The following is a 12722-nucleotide window of genomic DNA, read 5'->3' on the forward strand; positions in this document are numbered from 1 at the left end:
GCGCATGGAGATCACGCTGGCCGAGGGAGAGATGGCAAGCATTGTGCTGTCCAACGCGGTGGCGGTATACCCGTCCATCGCCAACGACCACACGCAGCGTGTGTCCCGCCTGCGTGGTGGGTATGACAAGGACCAGCGCGTGCAGGACGCTGTCAATCTTTTGCTTGTAGCTGAGCGCACAGCCCGCGACCAGCTCAGCCGCGGGAACCGCGACGCAGGGCAAGGAGTGCAACGGCAGGCGAACCTGGTCACGCGCAACAGCTCGTCAGGTCGTGAGCAACAGCAGCAGAGCGGCTACAAGCGTCGCTATAACGGCGGAGGTGGACGCGGCAGTGGCAAGAAGAAGCGGCAAGATGATGAGGCTGCGCGTAAGCGCCGAGATGAAATTGCTGAGAAGAAACGTAACAGCGAATGTGATGCATGCCATCAGCGTGGTCATTGGTGGAAGGAGTGTCCTGAGCGGAAGTCTACTGATCCAAGTGAGATTCGCACCATGGCTGGTGCTGTACTGCGCCGAGTCGAAGAGGAGCAGAAAGATGACCGCCCTGCGGATGCACAGCGCGATCGGCAGCAGGACCGCCCCCGTGTGGATTTTGTGGAGACCCACCCCGCGACCCTGAGAGTTGAACGCCAGCGGGCTGATGTGAATAGCTACTCAAAGATCTACACCCGCCATGAGCTGGCAGCGCTTGTCGGCCGCGACTTTGAGGAGCGCCTTGTCCGGGCTCGTGACACACAGCGTGAAGAGAAGTCTGTTGAATATTCTCCGACGTCCCCACCAGATGATGATGACGAAAGTTTGCATGGAGCTACTGGTCTCTTCCCACGCGGCGTGTGTTGGTAGCGAAAAGTGGACGGCAAGACGCGGTGCCTGCAAATGAAATTGAGTGGATTTTGGACTCGGGGGCTCAGGTCAATGTCACTGGCGTCCTGGCGCTACTAAACAACGTAAAGAATCTGAAGCAGGCGGAGCTGTTGGAAGGAGCCACTGGTGGTTTTGAGCGTGTTGAGATTGAAGGTGCTGTGATCATGCCAGTTGTGAGCGAGCACTGAAACCCGCTTACTCGAGAATGTGCGCTACTCGCCGGGCACCAAGGTCAACCTAATCTCGTAGACCTACATGCAGTTCGAGTGTGGCTACAAGCTGACTGTGTCGGATGATCAGCTGGTGACGTGGCTGGTGAAGCCGACAATGAAGCTGAAGTTTGTGATGCGGGACGGGTTGATACGCTCAACGTTTGCCCTACGAGTGCGCTGCAAGGCCGCAGCAGCCATGAGGTTTTGTACGGAAGCCTACCAAGTCTACGATCGCTGCGGACGTGGGGATGCCTGGCGCACGTACATATCAATGGCTCCTCGCGTCAGCGAAAAGAAAAGTTGGCGACTCGTGCTCGGACGTGCATCTTACTGGGGTATACCAGTTCCAAGAAGGGCTACAAATTCTTGGATGTTGTGAGTGGAGCGGTAGTCACAGCGCGTGGCGAGAATGTCCGCTACCAAGAGACGTTTACGATTGAGTCTGACTATGTGGGTCAGTTGGTGCTCAACACGTTCTTTCACGGGGATTTTCAGTTGTCGAGAGATGTTCCAGTGGTGCGTATCAAGTCAAGCATGGACACGTACGTCAAGGACGATCGTGCCTCTCAGATTGAGATCGTTGAGGAGCCTACTGCTACTGCTACTGGAAATGATCCTGCTGCAGAGCCGGCACCAGCGTCCCCGGTGTCTAGTGATAAGCGTGGTGGCATCAAACGGAAACGGTCAGATGAACAACAAGAATTACTTCGTGCAGCGTGTGGTGACGAGGACTGGGTGCCGACCCGGTCAACGACTGCTGAGTGTGAACCACGGCCGCCGTTGCCAAAGCGGCAGCGAAAGCCGTCGGTTCGACTACGTGACTACGTGGTGAATAGTGTGCATGTGCATGAAGAAGTTGTGGTGCCTACCACGTACAAGCAAGCACGGGCATCGCGCCAGTGGAAGAAGTGGAGAGAAGCTATGCTTGAGGAACTTGCATCGCTCAAGGCTCATGGCACCTGGCGGCTGGTGTGTCGCCGCGAGATGCGTGGACGCAAAGCAATCACTTGTCGTTGGGTTTATGCAGTAAAACGAGACGAGTGTGGCCGGATCAAGCGCTATAAGGCACGTCTCATGATCCACAGCTTCACGTGCCAGCAGCTGGCTGGCTTGGAGTACACGGAGACGTACGCGCCTGTGATTAGGTTCGAGACGATCCGTGCCGCCATCTGCTTTGCACTTCAGCGTGGCTGGGTCATCTTGCAATGCGACGTGAAGACGGCCTTCCTCTATGGACACCTGGACGAAGTGATATTCATGGAGCAACCCCCAGGTTTCCAGAGTGAACCAGACGCATATGTGTGTCGCCCCCTACGGAGTTTGTACGGCTTGCGTCAAGCGCCTAATGTATGGAACCGGACGCTGCACAAAGCGCTAGAGCGTCTCGGGTTCTCTAGGCTTGACTCTGACTACGGCCTTTACGAACGAAAAGTGGGAGAAAGTGGTGAAATCTCTATGCTGTTGACGGAGTACGTTGATGATGTCCTACTGCTTGGACCACCTGATCTGTGCCGCGGCGTCCATTTCTTCATCCCCAAAACGCACCCCAAAACCCCAAAAATCCCCAAACGTCAAACCTCATATTTAAGAACCATGAACCTAACTTTTTACTAAAACCCATTATATATCTAGCTTAGCGTAACCAGCCGCGCTGCGCTTGGCTGGGCGCCCCTTCGACGCCCCCGCTGTTCGCTTCGCTCGCGATAAAAAGATTCTCTCACCTGGCGAGTGCAGTGTTCGGCTCGCTGGAATGCTCGTCGCTGGGCCCGCCTCCGCAAATACCGCGCGACCCTGCTTCGCTGGCACCCCGCGCGGGTTTGCTGCGGCTACGCTCCTCGCAACCGCTCACCTCCGTTGGTCGGGCGCTATCGCGCCTCTGGAATATTACACAAAAAATTAGCCTAATATTTAGTTACCCCAATACTAAGACTTATTTATTTTGGGGGGGACAGTTTGGGGGGCGTTTAATTGAGATTTCGGGGAGTACCAAACAGTTTTTATTGAAAGTCCCCAAAACGTTTTGGGGGATTTTAGGGGACGTTGAGTACGTTTTGGGGATGAAGAAAATTCTCCCTGTGCCGCAGCGTCGCACAGCAGCTTACCAAGGAGTTTGAGCTGACAGAATTGGGCCCCGTCAAGTATCTACTCGGTGTAGAGATCCAAATTGACCCGCTACGTAAGGAAGTAGTGTACGGTTCAACATGGCGTCGTGCAAAGGCTGCGCGACACCAGAAGCAACAACACCGCAGCAGTTACGAGCTCCTGTTGATAAATCGTACCTCCCGTACCGTGAGCTAGTGGGAGCGCTCCAGTACCTGGTTTCGGCGTCAAGGCCGGGCATTGCCCACGCGGTGCGGAACCTGGGCAAGTATCTGAGCAACTACACGTACGAGCACTACTTCATGGCGAAGCGAGTGCTGCGGTACTTAGCCAACACCGTCGACTACGGGCTAGTCAACACAATTGGAGCCGGATCAAGGGTTACTGTGACCTGCTTTACGGATGCTGACTACGCGAACGATGTTGACGACAGCAAGAGTATCAGCAGATATGTGACTATGCTAGATGGCAATGTGGTTTCGTACGCGTCTCGAAAACAAGAAATCAATGCCCAAAGTACTACCGAAGCGGAGTACGTGGCGATGAACGAGGGCACAAAGGACTTACTGTGGATGTTGGGCCTGTGCCTGGAGTTGAACTGGGAGGTTGAAGGGCCTGTACTCTACGGTGACAATCGAGGCAGCATTTACCTGGCTGCTAAGCTCGAAAAGCACTCAAAGACGAAGCATATCGAGAACAAGTACGGTTGGCTGATCGATAGTGGGGCGACGGCTCACATGTCGCCTCACCGCGATGACTTGTTCGAGTACAACGAGTCGTCGGCGGACATGTATGTGACAATCGCGGACGGGAAGAAGATCCGCGTGGCAGGAAAGGGTCGGTGCGCCTAACGGGCATCGACGGCAAGCGCATCAAGATGGTGGAGGTGCTCCACATCCCCGGACTCGACCGGCGACTACTCTCGGTTGGGAGGTTGGCTGAACGCGGCATGAGTGTCGAGTTCCAGCGGAAGTCGTGCGTCATCTGGGACAAGACGAAGGCGATCGCTTCGGGGAAGAAGGTCGGCAAGGCGTACTTGCTGGACTGCCAGCAGGACATGGTGTATTACACCGAGTACTCGGGAGTCGACGGGAAGTGGGAGCTATGGCACGCTCGTATGGGACACTTGAACGGAGACGCTATGGCATAGACCCGCGAGGCGACGGACGGGCTCCCGACGACTCAACAGCAGACGAAGACCCTGTGCGGAGGATGCATGAAGGGCAAGCAGACGGTCGCACATTTCCCGTCGCGGTCGACGTCGGCGACGACTTGACCGCTGGAACTAGTTTATACGGACGTGATGGGTCCTATGAAGACGAAGTCCAAGGGCGGAGCGAGGTATGTGCTCACATTTGTCGACGACTACTCGCGACACGTCGTGGTGTACTTCTTGACCAAGAAGAGCGAGGTCGTGACCAAGTTCAAGTCGTTCATGAAGCTGTACGAGAACCAGTGGGGACAGCGCATTAAATGCCTGCGCTCGGACAACGGCACTGAGTTCGTGAACACGCCGATGACTGAGATCTGCCGGGTGAATGGGATTATGCATCAGAAGACGGTCCCGTATAGCCCCCAGCAGAACGGCGTGGCGGAGCGGATGAACCGCACGATCATGGAGAAGGCTCGAAGCATGCTGCACTACAAGGGCGTGGCTTCGATATGGTGGGCAGAGGCGGTCAGCACTGATCAACCGGTCGACGAACAGCATGCACCCGACCAAGACTCCGTACGAGTTGACGTTCAAGTCAAAGCCTCGGCTGGATCATCTTCGAGTCTTCGGGTCGATGGGTTACGCTCATGTCGACAAGTCGCGACGCACCAAGTTGGAGCCGAAAAGCTTCAAATGTATGTTTCTTGGGTACGCCGACGACTCAAAAGGCTACCGAGTGTACGACTTGGTGTCGAACAAGGTGAAGGTGTCCAGGTCGGTGAAGCTGGACGAGCGCGAGGTGAACGGCATCTACGACATGGCGCCCAGCGAGAACTCGCCGATCATTGAGTTGACGGAAGATGCTGAGGATGCGGCACTGCCCGAGGAGATACAACGACCTGCCGCCGACGAGCCGATGGAATCAGTGGAAGAGACCGTCGAGGACACGGAGATGCATGAGGTGGAGACGTCGGAGCCATCCATGCAGGAGCTGACAACGTACCGACGACTCGCGAGACCGGTATTGAATGATGACATGGTCTTCCACCCCGAGTCGGAACGGACCCGGCGCGCCCGAGAACCGGTACTACTACGTGGAGATGGTTCCGCAGACGGTGAGGAGTCGAAAGAAGATGGCCCCGATGACTCGGACAACGATGATCACTTCTGGCCACCGTCTCCAAAGCGACCCAGGGTGGACGAAGACAGCCTATTGGCTGAGGCGGTGCTGGCCTACGCCGCAGACGTCGGCGATGCCAATGACGCACCCACCACGTATCAGCAGGCCATGCAGAGCGACGAGTCGTTGGAGTGGGTGAAGGCAATGAATGCGGAGCTCAAGGCACACGCGGACAACGGATCATGGACGCTGGTCCGTCGGACACCGAGTGCTCGACCGATCGGTTGTCGCTGGGTGTTCGCAAAGAAACGCGACGAGCACGGCCGAGTCATCCGGTATAAGGCCCGCCTGGTGGCGAAAGGGTTTAAGCAGAAGTATGGCGTGGACTTCTTCGAGACGTACTCGCCCGTGGCCAACATGAACTCAATCCGAGTGGTGTTGTCGGTTGTGGTGGCCGAGGCGTACATCACCGAGCAGCTGGATGCGGACACCGCCTTTCTCAACAGCGGGCTGGTGGAGCGCGTCTACATGGAGGTACCCTACGGAATCATCAACGCGAAGAACATGATGTGTCGGCTGCAGAAGGCGATCTATGGTCTGAAGCAAGCGGCAAATGCCTAGCATAAGACCATCCACCGAGTCTTCGTGGGCATCGGATTTCGGAGCTGCGGCGGTGACCAGTGCGTATACGTCAAGGGCGAGAAGGGCAGGTTCGTGTACGTCTGCCTGTTCGTGGACGATATGATCATCGCAGCCAAGACGAGCAGCGAGATCCAGGAAGTCAAGGTGGCGCTCAAGAATGCGTTTAAGATGAAGGAGTTGGGCGAGGCCAAGTTCATTCTCGGTATGGAGATCGACCATGCATCATCGGCGAAGACTTTCATGATCAAGCAGACTCGATACATTGATGATGTGGTGAAGCGGTTCAACCAACAGGACGCCAAGGTGCTGGTGAACCCGTGCGAGTCGGGCATGAAGTTGTCGAAGACTCAGTCGCCGATGATTCAGAAGGAACGTGAGGAAATGCAGGCGAAGCCCTACCGAGCACTCATTGGCTGTTTGCTGTACATTACAACGTGCACCAGACCTGATGTGGCGTACATCGTGACCCAGTTGTCGCGCTTCCTCGAGAACCCCGGGCAGCAGCACTGGAAGGCTGCCATCCGCGTGCTCAGGTACCTGAAGAGCACCCGAGACATCGGCATCGCCTACAATGGGAACGCGAAGAAGGTCGAGGTGACGGCGTACACCGACAGCAATCTCGACGACCGACGCTCGGTGTCGGGCATCATGGTGATGATTAGCGGGGCGCCGGTGGTCTTCAAGTCGAAGTACCAGCGCACGGTGGCGCTCAGCTCGGCGGAGGCCGAGTACATGGCGCTGAGCCTGTGCACGCAGGAGGTGCTGTGGACCCGCGCCATGCTCAAGGACATGGGTCACGAGCAAGTGGGAGCTACTCAAGTATGGGAGGACAACCAGGGCGCGATCGCCCTCGCAAGCAACGCTGGGTACAACGCGAGGACCAAGCACGTGGACATTAAGCATCACTTCATCCGCGAGAATGTGTCCCGAGGACTCATCGTCGTCAACTACGTGCCGACGGAGGACCAGCTCGCGGACATGCTCACCAAGGCGTTGGGGACGAAGAGGCTCAAGTACCTGATCTGCGCAAGCGGAATCGTCGGGACGGTCGTGCAGCATTAGCGGCGAGTAGGAGTGTTCATGAGTCTTCGGGAGCGCCGCCAATAGATGCACATGGACGAGGAGAACGTGTGGACACATCCGCCGATGACTCGGAGGATCCGACGGCGACGGGAGAGCCGGCGGCAGCCGGGCTCTGGATATACCAATGGCTGGTCAGGGAGACCCAAGTATACTGAGATCAAGTCAATCGGAACCCGGGAGTAATCCGTCTGATGAGAGGCACCAACGAGCACAAGGAGAACAAGAAGGAAAGCAGGAAGGGAAGACTAGAGAGTAGTTTGAGAGACGATAACATTTAATTTCACTTCGGAATTTGCCCCCTCAACCACAAGCTAAAAACCAACAACGTTGCGTTTTGTTTTCTTTGCATTGTTTGTACCCTGAAAATTATCTGTAGACCACGACTTCTAGCGCCAAGATGCGCGCCGTATACCCCCCCCCCCCCCCTCCCAGCTGCAATATCGCCGCACGTAGCGGTCGTGGGGCCATTAACGTAGTCGTAAGCTTTGAAATTTAAGGATTTCTAAAAAATAGTCTGCTCAATGTCAAAGTTTGATATAATTGAGGGCTATACTACAGACATAGAGTAAGTGTCTCCTGCGGTCACACATTCGGTCTTGTAGCTACTGCATTTGTACTTCGTAGTTAAAACTCGTGTTGTCCTCATACCGCTCCAAACTTACTAGACAGTATCTACTTTTCAGATCGCATTACCAGGCAGATGCTGCGGCTGTGAAGCAGGCGCAGGAGACGCCAATGGGTAATGACAAAAAGCCTGCTATAAACTAAAAACAAAACAACTACAGATACGGTCAAAAGACCCCTATTCTAGCCATTGCGGGGCCCTAGTGCGGAGCTCCGACCCCACCGCTGCCTCCGACAGTGATGAAGGCTCCAATTAGCCCTCCTCCACCCCCGCCGCCCCCCATGTCCCCGCCCAAGAAGCACGTGTCTCCGGATTACAGAATGCGGCACTCGTTTAACAAGCCGACTAAGGCGAATGGCGACGTGAACAGCAGCAACGGCAGCACCAAGAAAGCACCAGGTCTGAAGCGGCCTTCTGCGTCCCCCACCGAGGGGTCCTACTTGGGGTGGCTAGGCACGTACGCCGGCTGCTTGGTTTACTGGTAGAATGTGAAATTGCACAATAGCTGTAATCCCATGGCGCCTATCAGCGAGACCGAGGTAGACACGGCCTGCGACGTCATCTACAACAGTCAGCCGAAACCACGTCTCGAATTCAGCGTCGTAGTGAACCTGATAGTGGCGAATTATGGCGAAAAACGCGCGACCATGTTAGTGTAGGGAACTTGTGGCTGTACTGAGCAATAGTTCGCGAGATAATGGAAAAGCAGGGGGATAGGTACGTACGTAGGTGCCGGTTGCTTTAGAATGCGAATGGCTGAAGTCAAGTGACTCGAGATCGGACTCAGTTACCAGCTCCAGTTACCGGGTCACCAGGAGAAAGACAGCCAGTGACAAAGGACCACGATACCGGCCTCAGTTTACTGGCTTCAGTTATCGAGGCGCGAATTAACCCGATTTGGGCTGCCTAGCAGCATGACCTATCGGCCACTGCTATCCCAGTATTATCCTATTATACATTATCCTGTGATATACGTTATAGCTATTCAACGCTGTTAGAAAGGTCTACATCAAAATACCTTGTTCTGAGTATGGACTTTCGTATCGCATGTCTCTCGTATGATCAGTATTCCCTACAAAGTTACACACAATCATTTGTTGAAGAAACTGGTCGGGATCTGTAGTGGGACAGATGGCGGAAAAGTTCCCTCCGCTCGATTAAGTGCGAAAATCGAAGGGATCAACATCACTCCCCCCCCCCCCCTCGAAAATGGCTCATATTTTCGACATTTTGCTGCTTAGAATTCTGGCTCGGTTTTGCTCATTATTTTTGGCGTTTTTGAGATGTTCGACTCCCCCTATTATGAGATCGCGTTAGATCTGCAGTTGATGAATAAATGGTGACGTTAGATCTGTCGTGTTTTGTGCAGGGGAATAGGTACGTCAAGGAGAACCGCCTCCAGGCTGATCCTCCAATGCATCCCCGAAAATCACTCAGACAGTCATTCTTGGAATGTTCTTTTTGCTAAACGAAACTCTCTTTAGGAAAAAAAAACATTAAACAGGATTCAGAGAGCTTCTTCGCACGATATTAGTGGCTCTATGCCCTACCGAGCGGTATGTAATGCCTAATGTGTAAAGCTTTTTTCAAGTTTAAAAAAAGAACTCACTACTGTTCTCTGGAGTTTACTACGAAATCTTTAACCAGACCCACAACTAAAGAGTTACCAGGTTGCTTTGGCATCCGTCTAACTGCCTCTGTAGGATTTTTGGTAATCCAGGATAACCTTATGTTGTCAAGGTCCCACGAGCGCAGGTTTAGCATACCCATAGCCTACGCTGGTGACAAGTGCGCACAAAACTTCCCATTTCTAAACAGCGCATTCTCAAATAACTGGCGTAAGCCTTCGTGGCAGTACTGTAACCAGCGTCTTTTTCCACAGCAGCAAATTTCCGAGCGAGGTCCAGCTTGTCAACACATCAAGGGGTCTATTTAACGTTAAGGGTTGTACTCGACTTACACCTTGCGGTGTTGCCTCTTGGTTTGTATTCCAATTTGACAGTTGGGCTGCCCCCAATTTCCCAGTAGTGTCCGACAACATGGGCACGCCCTCGCCCTAATTAGCATCTCCGACAGAGTTTCGTCTCCGTAATGAGTGGTCAATCCGAATGGAATCAGCTCTTCAGCAGCCCGTGAGGCGTCTTCTGGGTGGCTGTGTCCACAGCTGCGGCTCAGTTTGAGTATTCATCGCTCCCCAAAACGTTCGCTTGAATTGTGTTGATTTGGAACTTCTTGAAGCGCTTGTCAACACGACGCCGCGATGGGCGGCATTGTGAGCTCTGAAGGGTTCATCAGCGGTGACATGCTGAGGGAGTCGGTAGCCATAGTTACTGACTCCCTCCCTTTCCATTCGTTCTCAACTTTACAACCGTTGCTATTATTAATAATTCACAATTCATTGGCTCGACTTTCTTGTCGACTCTTCTTTCTACTACTAAACAAAGCGCACTCACCGCCCGATCCTCTAGTAGTTGCTGTATTGCTTTCAGCCTGTAAACAACCCTTATGAAAAATATTATTTCCGAAACAACTGTCACTACTGTGTCTTCGTTAAATTTCTTCGGACAGCGTTTGTAGGGGCCATTTTAACCCACAAGAGCGTGAGCTCAGCAAGACCAAAAGAACAGGAGTATAGCTGGACATCATGACGACGGAGCCTCAAGGAATATCTGCACTGTGCAGACTGCACATGATTCTGCAAAAACCGAGAAAAGGGCTAGAGTTTATCCTAAAAGACACAAGAGAAAAAAAGACGAGCTTGCACTTGCACCATACAAACCACGAAGCAGCAACAAGGCGGAGCGGATAGCTGACTATAAACTAAAACCTTCCATTTGTTCCGCTGCCGCCGCAACGCGTGCCTCGCGACGCCGGTTACAGTGCAGCAGCAGTAGATTTATAGGCTCTCATCGGCCTACGCGTACGAGCCTTCAATAATGACATCATCGATCTTGAGGATCATCCGCACCACCTGCGTGGCGAGCTGCAGCTGCTGCTGCTTGCCGATAAGCGTCTCGAACACCTGCTGCTCCTTCATGTCATTCGTGCCGGACGAGTTGCAGTCAATGCCAAGTCGCGGGTTTTTCTCGGCGATCTGCTGTGCGCGCACGGCGGAAAGCGAGTCGATGGGGCTCAGACCGCTGTTCTCAGCCAGAGCCATCGGGACGTCCTCCAGAGCGTCGGCAAAGGCACGGATAGCGTACTGCTCGATGCCCTTCGTGTTGTCGGCGTGCTCCCGCACAGCGATGCCGCAGGCAATCTCGGCGGCGCCACCTCCGTACACGATGCGGTTGTTCTTGATCAGGTTGCGGGTCACGCACATGGCGTCGTGCAGCGATCGCTTGGCCTCCTCTACAATCATCTTGTTACCACCGCGCACCAGCACCGTGATGGCGTCCGAGCTCGCGCAGTCCTCAATCACCAGCATGCGCTCCTTCGTGGTACCGAAGGCCACCTCACGCACAGTGCCAGCACGGCCCAGCTTCTCGGGCGTAAGCTCCGAGAAGCGCGGGACGATGCGTCCACCGGTGGCAATAGCAATGAGCTCCAGCTCGACGCCGCCGACCCAGCGCACAGCGGGCAGCTGGTTCTGCAGCAGCAAGTGGTTGGCCTCGTCGTCGAATCCCCACTGGCAAATGACGAGGTTGGCGCCGCTGTCCTTCACCTGCTTTATCATGGTCGTAAAGTACTCCTGCTCCTGCTTGTAGAGCTTCTCGTAGGCCTCGACGCTGGTAATGTCCAACTTGTGCTTGGTCTTGGGCTTGGGGGGCTCGAAGGGGCACGTCAAGATGCACATCTTGGCGTCCTTGACCTCCTTGGGCATCTGCGGGTGCGAGAAGTCCTTGTCGATGACAATGCCGTTGATGAGCGCCGTCTCGCCCAGGGTGCCGCCGGGCTTGCCTTCCATCTTGATGAGATCAAAGTTGACGTCGCGCGTCTCGAAGTTGGCCACCTTCATGACGGCGTCCACGGCGATCTGCGCCATCTGGCGCTTGTACTTGTTGACGATCTTGGACGACAGCGTGGTCATGGCCGTCTCCACGAGGGGCGTGGCGTCCTCCTCCGAGAACTGGATCACGTCACCAATGGCCTCCAGGTGCTTGCAGGCGATCTCGCAGGCCTCCTCGAAGCCGTCAGCGATGCGCATCGGGTGCAGGCCGTTGCTCAGCAGCTTCTCGGCCTGCTCCAGCAGCGCGCCGGCCAGCACGACGACGCCCGTGGTGCCGTCGCCGATCTCGTCGTCCTGCGACTTGCTGAGCTCCACGAGCAGGTGCGCCACGCGGTGCTCCACCTGCATCTGCTCCAGGATGGTGGCACCGTCGTTCGAGATGGTCACGTCGCCGTCCTGGCTCACCATCATCTTGTCCATGCCGCGCGGGCCCAGCGAGGTGCGCAGCAGGCTCGACACGGTGCGCGCCGCCAGGATGTTGCTCTACAATCCAGTTTTTGACAAAAAATATTAAGATCTTGTTCGTGTTTTTGACGAGGGCTATAATCACGGGTATTTTTGACAGCATTCATTCCGTTTTTGACAACGCACCTTGATGGCCTCCACGCCCTTGATGCGCTGCTTCTGCTCCTGGTCGCGCAGGATGATGAAGGGGCGGCCGTACTCGTCAAAGACCATCGACATGGTGGCGGATAGGGCGGATGTGGAGCGACGTAGGACGGTGGGGAGAGGGAGGAGACAGGAAGCCAAGCAGCGGATTCCCCCGATACACGTACGACGTTGGCGTCTTGTGGTGGTGGCCAACAAGATTTTTGGCTCGGATTTTTACGCGCGTAAAAAGCCGTGACTCGAGGCGTAATTACGCGTTGGTGTGGTAGACGCAAATGTGTGCGACACATCATTTGGCGGTTACAGTACTCCCTGTTACGTTGAAGTTGTCCGGGCTCATTATTATAATATTGCCAGTGATGCT

General features: G+C 54.8%; 3 protein-coding genes across 3 annotated transcripts; 1 reads left to right on the forward strand and 2 right to left on the reverse strand.

The window, feature by feature from the left end:
• Positions 1-3628: 3628 nt before the first annotated feature.
• Positions 3629-3799, reverse strand: PHYSODRAFT_411168 (hypothetical protein; the record flags this gene model as incomplete). Its single annotated transcript, XM_009541633.1, has 1 exon — positions 3629-3799. A coding segment is annotated over one exon (171 nt), but the record flags the coding sequence as incomplete, so codon positions are not given.
• Positions 3800-8081: 4282 nt separating this feature from the next.
• Positions 8082-8459, forward strand: PHYSODRAFT_343110 (hypothetical protein; the record flags this gene model as incomplete). Its single annotated transcript, XM_009541634.1, has 2 exons — positions 8082-8257; positions 8330-8459. The coding sequence occupies 2 exons, from the start codon at positions 8082-8084 to the stop codon at positions 8457-8459; spliced, it is 306 nt and encodes a 101-aa protein (XP_009539929.1).
• Positions 8460-10714: 2255 nt separating this feature from the next.
• On the reverse strand, positions 10715-12514 carry PHYSODRAFT_566801 (hypothetical protein; the record flags this gene model as incomplete). Its single annotated transcript, XM_009541635.1, has 2 exons — positions 12341-12514; positions 10715-12232 (listed from the first exon to the last, which is right to left on the reverse strand). The coding sequence occupies exons 1-2, from the start codon at positions 12431-12433 to the stop codon at positions 10715-10717; spliced, it is 1611 nt and encodes a 536-aa protein (XP_009539930.1). The 5' UTR covers positions 12434-12514.
• Positions 12515-12722: the final 208 nt, after the last annotated feature.

Source organism: Phytophthora sojae (genome assembly GCF_000149755.1).
Source record: "Phytophthora sojae unplaced genomic scaffold PHYSOscaffold_27, whole genome shotgun sequence".
Taxonomy (NCBI): domain Eukaryota; phylum Oomycota; class Peronosporomycetes; order Peronosporales; family Peronosporaceae; genus Phytophthora; species Phytophthora sojae.